A 20,450-nucleotide genomic window follows, 5' to 3' on the forward strand; every position below is an offset into this window, starting at 1 on the left:
GTAAACGTGAACACGGCTGGAAGTGTAACAACTTGTTTCTTATTTCTTGAATACATACAGAGGACCACTTCCTCTATTTAAACACCAGAAAGCTGAGATAATGAAATTCTCCAAGATATGTTTGGATAACAAAAAAGATCTACAAGATATGGATAACAAAAAAGATCTACAAGATATGCTCTGTTTTGAATCCGGGATTTTCTTCAATCAGTTTGTTGATAATTCCTTAACTAGTCAAACTACCACTTCGGGTGGAAGTTGTTGCCATTGAGACTTCTTCATCTTTCAACGTCTCTCCACTATTGTAGCATGAATTGTGGGAGTTTTCAGCCTTATCACTTCCATAGTTATACTCCACCTTATCACTCCGTTGAGTCCCACAATTCACGCCAAGGTGCTGCTTGGGTTGTGTGCTGCTGGGTTGTGCCAATACCCTCCCTCAAACTGTGCCGGGGTTGGAGGCAAAGTTTGGTTTGAAAGTTACTAAGTGCAGCCTTTGACATTGGTTTGGTGAAGAGGTCTGCTACTTGCTTTTCGGTGGAGATATGTTGAGTAGCGAGAAGTCCAAGTGCAACTCGTTCACGCACAAAATGGTAATCCAACTCGATGTGTTTGCTACGAGCATGAAACACCGAATTTATTGTCATGTGAAGAGCACTTGTGTTATCACAGTAGAGAGTTGGTGTAGATGCCAACAGAATGTGAAGATCGTTAAGAATAAAGGACATCCATGTGAGTTCAGCTGCTGTATGTGCCATGGCCCGATATTCCGCTTCGGTGCTTGACCGAGAGATTGGATGTTGTTTTTTTGCACACCAGGAGATGAGATTTCCTCCAAGAAACGTACAGTAGCCAGTGATGGATCGTCGTGTGGTAGGACACCCTGCCCAATCTGCATCAGAAAAAGCACAAAGGTCAAGTGTTGTATGGGAAGTAAAATGCAAACCTATGTCAATTGTGCCTTTGACATATCTTAAGATCCTTCGAACCATTTTTAAATGCACGAGAGTGGGAGCATGCATGAATTGTGATGCATAATTCACACTGTATGAAAGATCTGGTCGCGTGAGGGTGAGGTACTGTAAAGCACCAACAAGTCCTCTAAAATGACTTGGATCTTCTAGCAAGACATTATTTGGCGATGTCTTGGTTTTGGCTTCAAGAGGTGTGCTCATAGGCTTGCAATCGACCATGTTGGCTCTCTCAAGGATGGTAAAAGCATAGTGAGATTGGGACAAGTGAAGGCCATCGGCTGTTTGTGAGATCTCGATGCCAAGGAAGTAATGAATTTGGCCCAAGTCCTTCATCGCGAATTCAGAGCTCAAGAGTTGAATGAAGGTTGATACTAGAGCTATGGAGGAACCTGTGAGGAGTATATCATCTACATAAAGTAGGAGAATTAGTGATCCAAGGTTAGAGTGAAAAATAAACAAGGATGGGTCGGCTAGACTACAAAAAAATCCATATTTAAGAAGAAAAGCACTAAACTGATCAAACCAAGCACGAGGTGCTTGTTTGAGGCCATAAAAAGCCTTTTGAAGCTTGCACACATGTGTTGGATGTTCGAGATCAGCCATTCCTGGAGGTTGTTCCATATGTATGTCTTCTGAAATTAAACCATGAAGGAATGCATTTTTTACGTCAAGTTAACGTATGGGCCATTTTTTAACAAGTGTTATAGTGAGGACCATTCGAATAGTTCCAGGTTTGATGACTGGAGAGAAAGTTTCGGTGTAGTCCAGACCATCCACTTGATGATACCCTTTGGCCACAACACGAGCTTTGAGGCGATCTAATGAACCATCGAGTTTGAGTTTTGGTTTGAATACCCATTTTGAACCAATAACATGCATGTCTGAGGTGTGTGGAACAAGCACCCAAGTTTTATTTGTATGCAAGGCTTGGAGTTCTTCATCCATTGCTGCTTTCCATCCCGGGTGAGCTAGAGCAGCGCGTATGTTGTGAGGTTCACGAGGGATACTGGTCGAGTTGGTGGTGGAAGTCAAGGCATATTTTGGATTGGGTTTAATGATTCCTCTTTGAGATCGAGTGATCATAGAAGGTGCGGGTTGTGGTTGTGGTGGTTGCTTTTGAAGAGTTGGGGATTGCAAGCCGAGTTGATTTGGTTCGATGGCATTAGGGGGAGTGTTGAATGAATGCTCATACAATTCAACTTGCAATGGAGGTAACACAGCGGTCTCAGGTTGTGATGTTGCGTTTGTGGAGGAACCTGCATCAGAGTTAGAAATTGAAGTGAGTAATGGTATTGTAGGGAGAGGACTTGTACATGGTGGGGTTAATGGTTGGGATTCAATTGCAACACTATGAGGGAAGTTAACATGAGGCAACCATGAGTCAAAAATACTTATGACATGAGATGTAGGTGGTACCATGCTTTGGTTCTGAGTATTTTTATAAGGAAAAAAAAGTTCATCAAAAACCACATGGCGAGATATAAAAAACTTCTTGCTTGATGGATGAAAGCACTTGTAACCTTTATGTTTATCACTATATCCCACAAATATGCAAAGAACAGTTTTTGGATCGAACTTGTGTTGCCTTGTATCCCATGTATAAGGAAAGCATTTGGAACCAAAGACACAAAGTGAAGTGTAATCGGGATGAGTGCCATGAAGTGCAAAGTATGGAGTTTCAGAGTTAAGAGCAGATGAAGGCAAGCGATTTATTAGGTAGACAGCAGTGGAAAAAGCTTCTACCCATAGAAACAGAGGAGCTCCACTATGAAATAACATGGTCATTCCAAGTTCTCGTATTATCCTATGTCGCCTTTCAACCATACCTGTTTGCTCTGGAGTGTATGGACATGATACTTGATGTATAATTCCGGTGGAGAGGAAGTGAGATGATAACTTGAAGTTTATGAATTCTCCCCCTCCATCTGAGTGAAAGACCTTGATCTTTTTGTTAAACTGTCTATTGACATACTGTTCAAAAGCTAAGTAAGCATTTACAAAATCAGATTTATGTTGTAAGGGAATTATCCAAGTATACTTAGAAAAATCATCAACTAAACATGCATAATATCTGAATTTTCCAACAAATAAAATAGGAGCAGGTCCCCACAAATCACAATGGATTTTTTCAAAAATGCTAGAACTTAGATGTTTAGAATAAGAAAAAGGTAATCTACTAAGCTTCCCTAATTGGCAACTATCACAAATATGTTCAGATTTGACATTACCAATAACATCAATCAACCCTTTATTTTTTAAAAACTGTAAAGCAGAAAACTGGGGATGTCCTAAACGTTGATGCCAAATGTCTGCTGAACCAGATTTGAAATGATGAGAAAAATAGAGCTCCGGTGAGTTGGGAAGCACATAGAGATCACCCTTGCGTCTCCCTGTGATCATTGGGTGTCCTGTTTGTTGTTCCTTTACACAAAAATCAACATTAGTGAATTCACAATTAACAGGAAACTGAGTTGTTAGTTGACTCACGGAGAGTAGATTTTTTTTCAAATGAGGGACTAGTAAGACATCATGAAGTGGTAAGACTTTGTTCTTTTGCTTAATGCTAGAATCTCCAATACCAAGAATTGGTAAAAAAGATCCATCACCAATAAGAACTGAATCTGAACCAGAATAATTTCGAATATTAGTTAACATACCTTGCTTACCTGTCATGTGATTTAAGGCTCCTGTGTCTGAGGTCCATTCTGTTTCAGCAATTGTGTTATCCAAGGTAAGTGCTGCCAGTGCTTGTGGTATGTCATCTTGTTGTGTTGGCCTTTTGGGCACCCACCAACATATTTTTGCAATATGTCCTACCATGCCACAGTATTGACATTTTTCTTCACGATAGAGGTCTCTTTCAACAGGTGTCATACGTCGCTCTCCAGGTGGGGGAGATCGTCTTTGTTGAGTGCTGGACGTTGGGCTAGAGAGGTAGCCACGATTCTGGTCCTTTGATTGTTGTGCCTGAAATCCTCTTCCCGTTGAAGTGAATTTTTGTTTGTTACCTTGATATCCTGTGGAGAATTGTGGATATCTTTGTTGTTGCTGTCCGTAGAAGGCCATTTGAGGGGTTGCATGGGTGGCATTTGCATGGTTTGAGAACTAATTTCGTCTTTGATCAAGGCTTTGAAGTTGTGAGACAAGCTCAGAGTATGATGGTCTTGGTGGTTTGAGCATGGTAGTAGTAAAAGTTTCATATTAAGGACCAAGACTAGTGAGAAGACAAAATACCTTTTCTTTGTCTGGGACTGGTTTCCCAATTGCTGCTAGACTGTCACATAAGCTTTTGAAGGTTCGAATATGTTCTCCAATTGTTTTGTCATCTTTTTTCCGAAGATATGTTACTTGTTGCCTGAGCGTGAATTCTCGTTCTTGTGAATCTTCTGCGTAAGCACTTTTCAATGCTTCCCATACATCTTTTGCTGTATCCAAACCCACAGCAAGGCCAAGTGTTTCTTCAGAGAGTGTTCCAATTATCCACCCTCGAAGAAGACGATTGGCTTTTCGCCATGCGATGTATGCTTCGGTCTTTCTTGGTGCAGACATTTCTTCAGTTGGGGTATTATTGAAATCTGGTATGGTGTATTGGGGTGGAGCAGGATCTTCATTAGTAAGGTGACCGAGCAATTCTTGGCTTTCAGCAAGGGCCAAGGCTTGTTCACGCCACAATGGATAATTTATGGGGCTGAGTTTGAGAGTAATAAAATTTCCAACATTGAGTGAGAGGGAAGTCATGGTCATTTGAAGGCAAGGTGCTGCTGGGTTGTGCCGTTGTCACAGTGGCTCTGATACCAAGAAGAAAATTGAAAAAAACAGAAGAAGGAAGGAGTGAGTGTAAACGTGAACACGGCTGGAAGTGTAACAACTTGTTTCTTATTTCTTGAATACATACAGAGGACCACTTCCTCTATTTAAACACCAGAAAGCTGAGATAATGAAATTCTCCAAGATATGTTTGGATAACAAAAAAGATCTACAAGATATGGATAACAAAAAAGATCTACAAGATATGCTCTGTTTTGAATCCGGGATTTTCTTCAATCAGTTTGTTGATAATTCCTTAACTAAGTCAAACTACCATTTCGGGTGGAAGTTGTTGCCATTGAGACTTCTTCATCTTTCAACGTCTCTCCACTATTGTAGCATGAATTGTGGGAGTTTTCAGCCTTATCACTTCCATAGTTATACTCCACCTTATCACTCCGTTGAGTCCCACAATTCACGCCAAGGTGCTGTTGGGTTGTGCTAATACGGCACTCAACATTTCGAAAAAACTTGACAGAAAAATAAGAGAAGAAAACAGGGCATGTATATATATATATAAAAAGAAAGCTGTTAAGTCTCGTCCCATTCCACAGATGTCAATGGGAGGGGTTTAAGTGGAACCAAAGAAAAACACGGGCATGATCTCCAAAAATCAAATGCAGTGATGAATCTACACTCATAACATTCCAAAATAGAAAACAAAATGCACAAGTGGTCTTCAAGTGTCAAAGGAATCCACAAATGACAAGAAACAGAGGAGAACAGTTCAAAACGGGGAAAACAAAACAGGCTGGAATCATACCTGGACCAAGAGCATAAGAATGAAGGGATCTTCTAATTCTCTTTAGCTTGCTCTCCTCTCTGTTTCGTTCCCTCCCCCGCGACTTCCTCTCCCAGAAAGAATACCCTCTCTAAAAAACTCCCTCCCCTGTTTCTATCTTCTCCTGCAAGCCAATACCTGCTCCACTATGCACCATTCCGCCAATGCGTCACCCTCCAAACCACCACCATGTGCGAGCCATGCTTTTTGCCACATGCCCATGCAGCTAGTTCTCGGCATAAGGAGGTCCCCCCTCCAAAAATGCAAGAAAAAGAAAGAAAACAACTCTACCCGAGCCCTCACCACAAAGGGGTCTACAAAACAATTTTGATCTAAGACCCTGTTTGGTATAGTTTTCAAAGTTAATTTTCAAAGTAGTTCCTGCTATTTTTTAAAATAAAATTATGTTTAAAATTTTGAAATGTTTTCTAATTATTCTTTAAAATAATTTTTATATGCATTATTTTTTAAAATGGATCCTAAAAATAACGAAAACAATTAAAATATATATTTTTTAAAGATATTTTATTTTTAGAACCAAAAAACTAATTTTTATAAAAAAAAATTACCAAAATAAATTATATTCTTAAAAAAAATATCATATCTTCAAAAAATATTCTGAAAAAATTATTTTAGGTATTTTGGATTTGAGAAAAAAATTCAAATTATATTTTAAAAAATATCTTATTGGGAAACTTGTGTTTTGGCATTCTGATGGAAAAAATATATGGTTTTAAAAACCCAAATATATGAAATATAAGATCTAGTTATTAATAGGTAAAATAATATCCAAAACGTTTATTATCTCCTATTTACTTTTCTTCTTCCGAGATTGCCCCTAAATTTTTCCATGTCATCAGCAAATTCTCCCCATGTCAGCAGAACAATTTGAAACTTGAACTAATTCTCAAAGCTGAATCTTTTTTTTTTTTTAACCCTAATATTGACCCGGCCCAGCCCAACGAGTCGAGTAATAGCGGAGACAGAGTGGACTCGCCACTGCAACTCAGCGGAAATGAGTCATTATACGCTCTGGAGCTCTCCATCTAAAGCCAGAACCCTAGAACTGAAGGAAAATGGAGGATTCAGGACTGTAGAGAGGGTGAAGAGAGGAATTTTTAACTATAAATATGAGAGACAGAAGTCAGAATCAGAAGCCATTGCAGAGAGGGGGGAGTCTGAGCATTGAAGTGATTCAGGCAGTGCAGGCACTGAAGTGCGCTAAGAGAGATGAGTCGTCACTGGAGAGAGAGTTTGAGTCGAAGGTTCGATGTTTGTTGAAGCTTGATATGATCACTGTTCTTCAGCAACTTCTGAACCAGAACGAATGTCTTCTGGCCCTAAAGGTATGCAACCAACCAACTCCATCAATTTCTTCCGATTTTCTCCTCAATTATTCAATTCTCCTACGATTAAATTCGATCCTAAAGCTACTCTGATTTCTTGCTTTGTTACTTTACATCCAAATTCATGGTATAGGATCAATAGAGTTCTCATTAGAGCTCTTGTATCTGTTTGCATTGAAAAAATTCAACTTTTCCATCTGTATGACGAAATCTAAGAGATTTTCCTGACTAGCATCATTCCTTGAACTAGGTTTTTGATGATGTTCGGAAGGAGTATTGGTATAAGCCTCAAGTTTCACTCTATGCCGAAATTATTAGGGTGCTTGGTAGCAATGGGTTGTTTGAACAGGTTCACCTTTTGAAAAATGAAACTGGTCTAGAGCTTGAAACTGAGAGCTTTAATGCTCTGTTGAGGTCTTTGATTGATTTCGACATGACTGGGCCTGCAATGGAGTGTTTTCAATTAATTAAAACATCTGGATGTGAACCCAAAAAGTCCTCATTCAGAATACTGATAAAGGGTTTAGAATCAAAGGGAGAATTGGATATTTCAGTCACTGTAAAGCTGAATGCTCAAAAATATTTTGGTGAATCACTGGAGTTTCTAGAGGAGGAGGAAGACATGATAGTGGGCTACAACTATAGCTGACTGCGGGAGAAGAGAACAAATGGGATTGTCTGGAAACATATATTAGGTAATGTTTGCTTGTCTTGATTCTCTTGAAGGGCAATCTAAGGGGTTTTCAACAGAGTGATCATCATCATACAACATATGCCCAGATACATATAGGGTTTTTTCGGGTTTTCTAACATTGCTACGACCTCATCTTTTCATGTATCCTTCATCATATTGATAAGCAAACATCTTACATTCAACCCTGGCATTAATACTGACTGGATGAGTCTTCATTCTTCCGTGTACATATCTAATACATGATGTAATGGGGCTGTTTGTTGTATAAATTGATTGCAATAATGCAATTATGCAACCAATTCTCTATGGTTACTTTTCATTTGATGATGGTTCTAGACCTTCTAGCTGTTTGCTCTGTGCCTTTCTGGAATCATTCCATCTCAGTGGGTAGCTAGAAAGTTTCAGGTGATGTTCCCTTTAAGGGTAGGGTAAAAATTCTATGCCTTCAAGCCTTACAAGATGTTGTGGATATTGGAAGTAATAGGAGAATAAATGATTAAGTTTGGTTCTTAGAAAACCATCTAAGTGTATTGGATTGGAAAAAAAAACTATTGAATCAACCATGTCTGAAGGCCATCTAACTTGTAGAGCATTGATAAAACTAGAACATAGTAGAAGATTTGAAGGTAAGGTAGATTTAGCTTTACTTTTTAATAATTACACATTCCATTATGATACATGTTTTCTTCTAAGTATATCAAAATGAGACAAAATTGGGACCTCATATTCCTAGTTCTTCACCTTTCTTCTCCACTTTCCATACCACTTTTGACCTTGAATGAGTGGGTGAGCATGCCTTTAAGGTCTAGAGCTTCAGCCCTGATGAACTCATGATTAACAATTGTAAGCTTCAAGCTACTGCCCAAATTTTAGAAACTATGCTTGGAAAAGCCCTTTCTTTTTGTTTCTATCTCCTGCCCAAGTTCTAGAACTGTTTCCCTTCAAATGTTTGACCAAATCTCCAATTTCCTAAGCAACATTGTAGGAGGTGAGTGTTTTTCCACTGTTGGTTGTCACCTCAAAAGATAGAGGTTGTCCTTCAAAGTTAATATTGCATCACCATATTTGTCCCCAGTTCCTTGCCATGGGTATCCACCCTGTTCTTGATCCCTTCACTTTCACTGCTACAACTTCCCCATCCAACCCAACATTGGAGTAGTTGGTGGACTTGAACTTTTGTGTTGGGTTGTGGGAACCATATTATTCCCAAATAACCATATGACCCACAAGTCATATTGAATCTAGATGGAACTTACAAAATATCTGGTTGTAAGTCGCATTGTTATTTTGCAGACTGTACCTTAGGTACTACCTTAATAGCCTTTAGGTACTACCTTAATGTGATTCTCTTGTGTGGTCAAGTGGTTCACCTTTGTATTTTTTTGGGACTGTACCTTAGGTACTACCTTAATAGCCTTTAAGGGACCTTAGGTACTACCTTAAGGGACCTTAGGTACTACCTTAGTTAAAGTTGGGTATACCTTTCCCAATCCTCGGACCTTCCTTTGTGACCCTTAGACCATGTCATTATGTGATTATCTTGTGTGGGGAAGGGGTTCACTTTTGGTTTTTTGAGGCCTGTACCTTAGGTACTACCTTAATAGCCTTTAGGTACCACCTTAATATACCTAAGGTACTACCTTAGTTAAAGTTGGGTTCTACATTTCCCAAGCCTCGGACCTTCCTTTGTGACCCTTAAACCATACCATTATGTGATTTTCTTGTGTGGTCAAGTGGTTCACCTTTGGTTTTTTGGGACTGTACCTTAGGTACTACCTTAATAGCTCTGAGGTACTACTTTAAGGGACCTTAGGTACTACCTTAGTTAAAGTTGGGTTCTATCTTTCCCAAGCCCCGGATCTTCCTTTGTGACCCTTAGACCATGCCATTATGTGATTCTCTTGTGTGGTCAAGTGATTCACCTTTGGTTTTTTGGGATTGTATCTTATGTATTACTTTAATAACCCTTAGGTACTACCTTAAGAGACCTTAGGTACTACCTTAGTTAAAGTTGAGTTCTACCTTTCCCAAGCCTCAAACCTTCGTTTGTGACCCTTAGACTTAGACCATGCCATTATGTGATTCTCTTATGTGGTCAAGTGGTTTACCTTTGGAATTTTTGGGACTATACCTTAGGTACTATCTTAATGTAACTCAGGTACTACCTTAGTTAAAGTTGGGGTCTACCTTTCCCAAGCCTCGGACCTTCCTTTGTGACCCTTAGACCATGTCATTATATGATTCTCTTGTGTGATCAAGTGGTTAACCTTTGGTTTTTTTGGATTGTACCTTAGGTACTACCTTAATAGCCCTTAAGTACTACCTTAATGCACCTTGGTACTACCTTAAGGGACCTTAGGTACTACTTTAGTTAAAGTTGAGGTCTACTTTTCCCAAGCCTCGAGCATTCCTTTGTGACCTTTAGATCATGTCATTATGTGATTCTCTTGTGTGATCAAGTGGTTAACCTTTGGTTTTTTGGGACTGTACCTTAGGTACTACCTTAATGTACCTTAGGTAAGAGACCTTAGGTATTACCTTAGTTAAAGTTGGGGTATACCTTTCCCAAGCCTCAGACCTTCTTTTGTGACCCTTAAACCATGCCATTATGTGATTCTATTGTGTAATCAAGTGGTTAACCTTTGCTTTTTTGGGACTATACCTTAGGTACTACCTTAGTTAAAGTTGGGGTTTACCTTTCCCAAGTCTCGGTCCTACTTTTGTGACTCTTAGACCATGTCATTATGTGATTATCTTGTGTGATCAAGCGGTTCACCTTTGGTTTTTTGGAACTGTACCTTAGGTACTACCTTAAGGGACCTTAGATACTACCTTAGTTAAAGTTGAGGTCTACTTTTCCCAAGCCTCGGACCTTTCTTTGTGACCCTTAGACCATGTCATTATGTGATTCTCTTGTGTGATTAAGTGGTTAACCTTTGGTTTTTTGGGACTGTATCTTAGGTACTACCTTAATAGCCCTTAGGTACTACCTTAGTTAAAGTTGGGGTCTACCTTTCCCAAGCCTCGAACCTTCCTTTGTGACCCTTAGACCATGTCATTATATGATTTTCTTATGTGATCAAGTGGTTCACCTTTGGTTTTTTGGGACTGTACCTTAAGTACTACCTTAAGGGACCTTAAATACTACCTTAGTTAAAGTTGGGTTCTACCTTTTCCAAGCTTTGGTCATTCCTTTGTGACCCTTAGACCATGTTATTATGTGATTCTCTTGTGTGATCAAGTGGTTACTTTTGGTTTTTTGGGACTATACCTTAAGTACTATCTTAATAGCCCTTAGGTACCACCTTAATAACCCTTAGGTACCACCTTAATCTACCTTAAGGGACCTCACGTACTACCTTAGTTAAAGTTGGGTTCTACCTATCCCAAGCCTCTGACCTTCAATCCTTGACATTACTCGTTATATTTTAAAATTTGTAGTTTATCATTACTAATACTTTGTATTTTAAAATTATTAATTTTTAAAAATACTTTGAAACTCAAAAAACAGTTTAAGGTACTTTTTTATTTGAATAACATAGAAAATCATGGAATTCAACAAAATAATATTGAAAAAATCATAAATTAAAATTCATTTTGAATGACTTCACTAGTTTCTTCTTTATATATAATTATATTTCTGAAATTTTTTTATTTGGAAAATAAACTCTAAATCAAGCAAGACTTTGTGCATTAGATTCTTTAACTGATCTAGTAATTTTTAAAAATAAGTTAAACTCGAATAGTGATCAAATTAATATAAGAAATCTATGAACAAAAATTAATAACTTTATTGTTTATTTTCTATATAAAATCATATATATTTTTTTAAAATTTTGTTTACTAGAAAAATAAAATTTAATGCATTGGATTTATTAACAAGTCTAAGTAATTTTAAAAAGTAATTTAAAAATCAAATAGTGAATCACTTAATACCATAAATTTTTGGATAAAAATTGATCTATTCTATTATTTATTTATGAATAGAGTTATATTTTTATAATTTCTTTCACTAGAAAAATAAACTTCAAATCAAACAATATTTTGTGTTGAATTTATTTATTTATTAATTTATTTTAAATAATACTATTAATCATTCTTATTTTTAAAATATTATTATTAATTTTTAATAAAAAATCAATTATTATTTTACAAAGATGTCAATATCCATATTTCTATAATAAAAAGCAAAATAGTATAATAAATTAATTTTAAATAATAATATTAATAATTATTATTTTTAAAACATTGTTAATAATTTTTAATAAAAAATTCAATTATGCTTTTACAAAGATGTCAATATCCATATTTCCATCATAAATGGTATAAATTTTATAAAAAATATATATATAATTTTGTGATTGTAATATAATATTACCATTCCTATTTTACTAAAGACTATTTATTGTTTAATTACAAAACTAATTTTATTTTCAATAAGAATTTTATTAAATTTAATTAAAATTATATATTGATTTTTTTTAAAAAAATTAATTAATATTATATAAATTTAATTTACAATGTTTTAACAAAATCAAAATAAAAAATAATAATTTTAAAAAACAATGCATCCAAATAGGTTTTTTATCTTTAAATTAAAAAATAAATAAATAAATAACTTACCAAATACCCCTATTTACCAACAACAGGATAAACTGGCATTGGAGGTACTTGCCATTAATCGGGAGATTTCCTAGATATGATATGCATGAGTCAATCTAAAGTAATAATTAAAATGAGCCTCAATTTCATGTCCAATTTTCTATATTCCTTTTTCTTTTCCATCTCTTAATACATGTTTCAATTTCCATGTCCAAAATTGTGTCCTTGTGTTTCTGTTTGTGAGAGAGGAGTCCCAATATCAATATCCATATTTTTTTTCCTGTGTGGGAGAAAGAGAGTCTCAATTTCAATGCCACAATGCTGTGTGTGAGATAAAGATATCTGTCGATAAAATTGTCTTCTCTCCTCACCTCTGATCCAAGTTTCAGATGTAAAACATAATTTAAAAATACTGTTTCAATTCACTTAATTAGAAATTTAAATCCAAAATACCAGGTTCCACATTCAGATTAATTGGTACTAGCATGAGCCCTACCCCACTAGTGTGTGTGCCTGTTTTCTCCTCTCTCTTTTCATATTTCTGACTTGTGCTACTTCAGGGGAAAAACAAAAGAGACAGCCAGAATGCTGGATGCTTACAGAGCTGAGAATATCCCCACAGGCACCAGAAGCGTACAAGACTAGCATTTGAACCCAAATACTGAAGTAAGAAGTAAAATGCCACTGGCACCACAAGTGCATATCCATAGATTGAACAAACGGCCAAATTCAGATAGCCGACATCAAAGTTCCAAGTTGTACTGCTGTTACTCTATTTCTTTGTCAGGTAGGTGGCATAGTTTCCAAGGGCAACATTCACAAATATCAATGTAGTGGAGGTCCAGATAAGTCCATATCTAAAATATCAGAAACATTAGCAAAAACCAAACATATGTGGAAATCAAGTTACAGGGGACCAAATGATGAAATGCTTCAAAAATCTTTCAGGGAAAATTGTTGGTTCTAACCCACTAAGGTGGAAATACGGACACAACCAGGATTTATTGCACTGAGTAGCACCAGCAAGAAGATGTATGAAATGGCCTACATACAATAGTAATTTTAGAAATAGAATAAACCACACTTTGAAGCATTAATTTGGACAAAGTTCAGTGCTCCAAAATTTGAAGATTTCAATTGAAAATCTGCTCAGTTTAGATTATGGTTGCTAGAATATACAAAAATTAAGTTTTTGAGCCATGCAATTAATTTTCTAAGCTTTAGCATCAAACTCTATTTTAGTGCCACTTTCAATTGGTGGAGTAAATTAACTTCTTTGAGAAGTCAAAGACAAGATTATAAACCATTAATATAATCTTTTCATTTTAATATAACAATATCATGCACAAGCAACAATTTTCCTCTTTTCCTAGGAAGCAAAGGAGACCCTAGAATTCCAGACAAATAATTAAAAATTTATTTTCAAAAGTCTATATATTTATTTGCAACTGAACAGATGGCAAAGTCAAGATTTCAAACTGTTACTACAACAACAATTTTTCATTTTAGATCTTAGTTCTATTAGCACATGCATAGAGAGACAACATGGACCTGCATTATGAACACGTAATGAATAGGATATAGAAACCTTCCAAGAAACCGTAACCAAATGGAAGGATAAATGAGGAACACTTTTAATCAATAATATCCATTACACAACCAAAATAACACCACAATGTTTAGTGTCTTAACAAAGAAAAATAAAAAGATGTTATGCCAATATAAGAACATAAGATGTTGGGGCCATGTAAGCCATTTCCATCTGAGCCTTAGAAGTTCAGAATAGTGAGGGATTCTCTCTCTCTCTCTCTCTCTCTCTCTCTCTCTCTCTCTCTCTTCTTCTATTTTTTAGGCAGTAAGGAATTGTCACTTTAAACACAATGATTCCAAAACTAAACAAAACAAATAGATTGTAAAAGAGAGTATTGTCCATTTGTTTCAACATACTTGTAACAAAGAATTAAACACTCACAAATCAGGGTTGGCATCAATCTTGCTGAAAAAATCTCCACCAATGGGATGCAAGGAGCTTATTAATCTGTTCAGGACAACATCGATATCCACATTGAAATATTGTGTATATGATGAGATGCTAAAAACTCCCTTTGAGTTGTGGTCCATCTCCTTCTGCATGATCATTAAACATGAATATTACTGGCAGATAACATCTGAATGCGATGCAGTACATGAGGAAGAATTGTTTGAGTGGGTTCACAAGTGTTCCACACAGATCAATTAATGCACCAGTACAAGGGTACTCAAACTCAAAGGAGAGAGAGGAAAATGAAAAAGAACTAGGATCAAGGCAGTGAAAGAAGATCTGGTGGTTTTTAATTTCATCAGGGCACTGAACAGATAGAACTGAATGGCAGATTGTCATATAAGGCTTGATAATGTCCTAGAATAACCTAAGTCTAATCATATAATCAAGAACTCTCTAAAGCTTAGAGCTGCAATATATGAGAATTAACATTCACGGATTAATTTAAGGGGGTGACTATCAACTTAGTGGTACTGTTTATCTTCAAAATCATTCATTTCTTCATCAGTTAGTATTCACTTTCTCACAAGAATCATATGCAACAATTTCATTTTATTAACTAAATGAAGTATCTATTGCCAATTATCAAGCAGCACGATTTGATTTCACACTAAACTCGTATGGATATGAACAGAAACAAAAAGAGAATCCATATCAACATATTCCCCGAAACAGAAACAAAAAAATAAGCAAAATAAATTGGTAAATAAATCCAAAAAAACAAAAGGGAAAACTGGGTGGCTTTAAATTCAAAAAGAAACCGATTAAAAGAGAGGTGGGTCCATCTGAAAATTTCTTTAACCAAAACAAATTTTCCTTCATCTTCATTCAAGCGAAAATTAATTAAAATACAACAAACCTCAAAATATAACACATTCGGCCCCAATATTTTCTCAACAGCCAAACGAATCCTTAAATGGAAAACTCACCTGTGATTCATTAATCCACAGCAAGAGGAAGCTCTACTTCGGTTTCCAAAAACCTTAAAAAAATTCAACCTTTGAGGAAGAAATGTGAAGATATGCCTCGACTTTGGCTTCGTTGAAGGTTTTCAGAAGATGCCTATCGGGTTTAGGTGGTTAACTCGTGAAGAGAGACACACTAGGGTTAGGCCAAAATAAGGCGAAGATGGCTTTGAGAAGATGGGTATCCATAGCCTGGTCAGGACATCAATAAACAGATCGGCTGCCTACCTTTGTGTATCAAATGAGCTCTAAAAATGGGAATTTGTTGAGATCGGGTTAGGGCAAAACGAGAGGAAGTGACAGAGAGTTTCCTAACTTTCAAATGTTTCTTGGGTCGGGTGTTTTGTGGGTTTCAGATTTGATAACTTCAAGTTTCAGATTTTGGTGTTTATTAAATTACGCACCTATTGACTGACATAAACACAAGTGGCTGCTGACAGGGAAACATTAAAAGGCATTTTTGAAAATACAAACCTAAATAATATATAGTGAATGAGAAATATAATATTTCTCCCGTTAACAACCACATTCATATTTCAAATATGTGGGTTTCAAAACCATATATCTTCCATATAGCAACTTACAAACACAACTTTCCATTTATTTATTTATTTATTTTTTGTGTATGCGTGTTTAAAATTCCAAAGCAGTCACGCTTCGGTTTTTACTAGTCCCGAACCGTCACACGCCCCGCTTTTATAACCACCTCCGGTTTCGATTCGGTGTACTTATAAACACCGAGTCTCTGATGTGAGCGCTTTGGTTTGGTGCCAGCTGGCTAAATCTTAGCTTTCACTTAAATGAAATAAGGCTTAAGTTTTGAGTGCTCGCTTCTAATTAAATTAACAAAAAAATAAAAAATAAAAAAAGCCTCAAATCAACTTCGGGTAGAGGAGGGGGGAAACTTGGGTGTGAGTGGGATATACATTAGACTGTGAACAAATTATTATGGAAAATGGTAGGGTTTTAGAACTTTAATGGTGGATGTTGGTAGACCTAGAAATTAGGGTTTGGACGTGCGAGTCACGAGGGACCACGTGGTGGCTTTCCGACGACCAGAGAGTGTATCAAAGAAAGCTCTTTTCTACTCGGTCTTCATTTTCTTTTCGAGGATGGCCCTTCTTTTTATATTTTTAATAAATAATTTACACCCCTTTTAAATATTTTATTTAAAAAAATTTGGAACTATATGAGTAATAATTTATGAAGATTAATTTTGAGATTAGTAGCCCTCACGTGCTATTGTTTTTGTTTAAAAAGCGAGGACAATCCTTTGAAACTTTGTCTTCTAACCATGGTTCATTTGGAGGGTAATTTGGTAATAAAAGGTAATGATGGTGGGCTTCATTGGAGCACCACGAAATTCAGTTCAATTTATGCAAACATACCCATCCTTTTTACTATGTTCCTGAGAAAGCCTAAGTCCCAGTCCGAGCCCAAGCCCAAGCCTAGGCCCAACTCAGTATCGGATTCAAATCAGTCCAATCCGAAATCAACCCGATCCGAATTCGGGTTTTTTTTATTTTATAGTAATTACATAGCTGTCAATTTTTATCCCAGACACAGACATTCTGGAGGTGATCCGTATCTAAAATTATCCGAGGAACAGGAAGGTTCACATGAAAGGCAAGTTGGGGTTCTATTATTACATGCCCTATGAATTTCAAGATACATTTGGAAGTAGTCTAATATATGCAGTGAACGTAGAAATTCTAAGACGAAGCTAGTCATAGATATAATGAACGAATGGTTTCAAATGAGGGGAAATGATTTAATTTTATTGATTTTGTAAGGTCAGAATTTCTGATACCAATTTTTGGGGAAGAAATTTTATTTGCACACAAAAACCCAATCATCAGAAACCAAAACAAAAAAATAAAGGAAACAAACAGAAAACTAAGATTTTAAATTCGAACAAAAATCAACAAAATCCAATCAACAACGCAAATCTCCGATCAAAAACCTTGAATTCATATTACAAGAGGACCTCAAAAAAATATTATATGAAACAGCAATGTATTGAAACGCAGACCACCAAGCCACACAAAATTTCTAATGAAGTAGTAAGATGGATTCCTACTTAAAAAAGATAAAAAGAAAAAAGAAAGAAAGAGGGATTCATCGATTCTTTCAAAATAGAGAAACTCGAAAACTTGTCAATTTCGATGGTACCCCACTGAGCATTAGGTTTACGATTTTTATTGGCTCCTAAAAACTGAAAATCGAAGATCGATCCTCTTTTTTCCATAACATAACTAGAAACCTCACAGATTAAACAGAAAGCAAAATTAAAAAACAAATTAGGGTTTAAAATTGGGTAGATAACTCACCAAAAGTGTATAGAAACCGCGAAAAGCTTCAATTGAAGACCTGGAATCACAGTGCAGAAGAAAGAGCGAACCACGGAATGAGAGAATTCTCTAGGCTTCGAAAGAGAAAGAGCTTCAAAACGAACAACGGCACTGTACTACCGTGAGGGATATCGGAGGAAGCAAGGTTTTAGAGAGGGCAATAGTAAAACAAGGACCAGGGTTTTTCTATTTAGGAGACATAGTTCGCCCGTCTTCGGATTTGAAACTAGGTTAGAAATTAGGAATTTCCTGATATGGGGTTAGGGCAAAATGACCAAAAGTGAGAGAAATTCCCTACTTTTGGTTCTTGGTCGGATTTCTTTGCGTTTAAGCTTTGAGAATTAGTTAATTTTCAAATTGTTCTGCTGACATGGGAAGGATTTACTGATGACATGGAGAAATTTAGGGGCAATCTAGGAAGACAAAAAGTAAACAGGGGATAGTGCATGTTTTGGATATTATTTTACTTATTAATAATTGGATCTCATATTTCATATATTTGAGTTTTTAAAACCATATATTTTCCACATCAAAATGCCAAAACACAAGTTTCCCCCGAAGAAAAAAAATTTCACACATCCATCATCACCCCCTACTCAAATGCAGATGACAAATATATAGGCCTAAAACCCTTTCTTGAAAGCCATGGTATCCAACACCTTATCCCTCCCCTCCCCCTATACCCCGAAACATAATGGCATTGATGAGTGTCTACACTGTCATAAAGTTAACCTCCTAACCTACCCAAGTTGGAATCCTGCTTTAATCCATTGAAAAGAACCACATCGTCTCCTTTACATTTGTTGCCTTTCCATTTCGTCTACTTCCATTCCCTTCTTATCTTCTTTACTTTCAATTTCCCTTAAAAGAAGGAGGCCAATTTGGGTTAGCTGAGAGAATTAATGATACACAAGGGTATATGAGTAATTTCACATATTTTATGCTTAAAAATTAAGGAAATAATAAATACAAAAGGATGAATGGGGATTAAAATGAAAAAAAAAAAAAAAAACATATACATTCCATTTGTCTTTATTTCAAATCCTTACATCATTTTCAAATTACATTAGCAGGTGTTATTTATGTTAGTATTGTAAGTGTGTTGATATATCTAATGTCTACTTCGCTTTACCAGCAAATGCCAATGTAAGTTGTACTATACTCTATACTCTATGTCCCACGTTGACTAACAAAGAGAAAAAAAGTGCAGCAGACATAATATAAAAGGACGACCAAGAGACCATACAAAGCATACCTTTCTCGGCCTTTTGGGTAAGATCAAGTGTAGTATCTGTTCTTATCAGTTTAATATCTGATACGCGGGATATCGTCCCACATGATATTAAATTAATTTTTTTAGGGGGAGGTCCCTCCACAATAGCTTGCTCGGGCCTGGCGCACCCCTCCCACTCGTAACAAAAGTTTATGTGTTTGGGCTTTCATGACTTTTTTCAAGATATAACTAATTGATTGTACTTGAAATTTTATCAAATTTTACTATCTATTGTTTAATGAAAAAATGATTTCGAAATCCATCTTTTGTATTTGTTAAATCTTTTTTAGTTAACAAAAGAAGACTTCAAGGATTTAAGGAAGCTATAAATAAAAAAATTATTAAAAATAACATTATATATAAAAGTTATTTTTAAAATATATTTAAACATATTTCATGCTCTCAATAGAAAGCACCAGCAAAACAAGTTGCTACTGGGACAAGAAAAGCATTTTTAAGATGATGGACCGCCTGATTTGGATGAGAATGAAACATTTATCGACAGTAGTCTTAACGCACAGAAAGAAGCCGAGACTACAAGCCTTGAAAACAGGGGAGGTTCAAGATCTTGTTATAGATGTTGAAGGCCATGACTTCCATATCACCAGAGATCTAAACCAAAGCTAAGTTTGGGGAAGTTATGGACTTTGAGACTTTCCTTTCTCCTTCTGTCGAGCCTCACATGCTGTTCTAATTACTTTGATGAAGAATTGTATAAAATTCTAATTACTTTTAGACAAATATATGAAATTTGGATTTTATAAAAATAGTTTCCTAATTTTATAGTTTTTTTTAATGAGTGTGTGTGGAAACTCGCTAAAAAATTGTAGGGATGAATAACCTAAAATCTAATAGGGTAACAATTGAAAAAACCTATGCCTAATTGACTAATAGATAACAATAAGGTAACAACTAGAGGGGGTGAATAAGTGGTTTTTAAACATTATAATATAAGAATTGAAAAACTTAACCCAAATTAAAGCCTGGGATTTAAACTTGTTTAACTCAATTGAACTTGTTCGATTAAAGAGATCAAAAATCAATCACACATAGAAACAAAAGATTTTACTTGGAAAACCCCCACTTTAACCATGGAGATGAAAAAAAACCCATAGCATATAAGACCTCTAATCTAATAATGTAGGTCAAAGTACATAAATTTGCTTGACAATTTTATCCTAAAGACTTACTCTTCAATATCTATACCTTAATCCATGTCTGTGATGTAGCACCTCCAATACTCCAATGGAGTTATTTTAACCTCTGAGAAGAAGTAGGTTCTTCTAACAAACCCAAGATCGTATATTCGATACTTGAGAGTTTAGGGAATAATAGAGTAAGTTAGGGTTTTCTCTTGTGGAAGCATCCACACTAAAACATATTTAAATATGGTATGTAGGAGAAAAACTAGTGGACATATAATCAATTTATAAATCATATTTTACTAAAAACAATTTACAAACTTTTAGAAGTTTTAAAAAGATTTGAAAAGATTTAATATTTTAAATTAGAAAAAAATTGGAAAAAATTCTTTTCAAAATTCTTTATTCAACTTCTTTTTCAAATCTCTTTTCCAAGTTCCTTAAAAGATTTGGAAAGATTCTCTTGTTTTAAAT

At 35.8% G+C, this 20,450-nt stretch overlaps 2 protein-coding genes, 1 long non-coding RNA gene and 1 other non-coding gene across 6 annotated transcripts; 2 read left to right on the forward strand and 2 right to left on the reverse strand.

The window, feature by feature from the left end:
* Positions 1-362: 362 nt before the first annotated feature.
* LOC117932043 (uncharacterized mitochondrial protein AtMg00810-like) lies at positions 363-1,307 on the reverse strand. Its single transcript, XM_034853090.1, has one exon. The coding sequence runs from the start codon at positions 1,305-1,307 to the stop codon at positions 363-365; it is 945 nt and encodes a 314-aa protein (XP_034708981.1).
* A 5,322-nt stretch (positions 1,308-6,629) lies between these two features.
* Positions 6,630-12,822, forward strand: LOC117932466 (protein THYLAKOID ASSEMBLY 8-like, chloroplastic). Of its 2 annotated transcripts, none has more exons than XM_034853728.1 (2): positions 6,630-6,908; positions 12,765-12,822. In XM_034853728.1, the coding sequence occupies exons 1-2, from the start codon at positions 6,693-6,695 to the stop codon at positions 12,810-12,812; spliced, it is 264 nt and encodes an 87-aa protein (XP_034709619.1). In that variant the 5' UTR covers positions 6,630-6,692; the 3' UTR covers positions 12,813-12,822. The 2 variants fall into 2 exon arrangements, with proteins under 2 accessions (XP_034709619.1, XP_034709618.1); XM_034853727.1 differs by lacking the exon at positions 12,765-12,822 and adding an exon at positions 7,159-7,914.
* A 152-nt stretch (positions 12,823-12,974) lies between these two features.
* On the reverse strand, positions 12,975-17,812 carry LOC117932467. Of its 2 annotated transcripts, none has more exons than XR_004654182.1 (3): positions 17,541-17,812; positions 14,177-14,331; positions 12,975-13,061 (listed from the first exon to the last, which is right to left on the reverse strand). It is a non-coding gene; the product is annotated as an uncharacterized LOC117932467 (long non-coding RNA). The 2 variants fall into 2 exon arrangements; XR_004654183.1 differs by lacking the exon at positions 17,541-17,812 and adding an exon at positions 15,175-15,491.
* Positions 17,813-18,812: 1,000 nt separating this feature from the next.
* Positions 18,813-19,004, forward strand: LOC117932843. The gene has a single exon (XR_004654248.1). It is a non-coding gene; the product is annotated as a U2 spliceosomal RNA (small nuclear RNA).
* Positions 19,005-20,450: the final 1,446 nt, after the last annotated feature.

The sequence above is a fragment of the Vitis riparia genome, chromosome 15, assembly GCF_004353265.1.
Source record: "Vitis riparia cultivar Riparia Gloire de Montpellier isolate 1030 chromosome 15, EGFV_Vit.rip_1.0, whole genome shotgun sequence".
Classification (NCBI taxonomy): domain Eukaryota; kingdom Viridiplantae; phylum Streptophyta; class Magnoliopsida; order Vitales; family Vitaceae; genus Vitis; species Vitis riparia.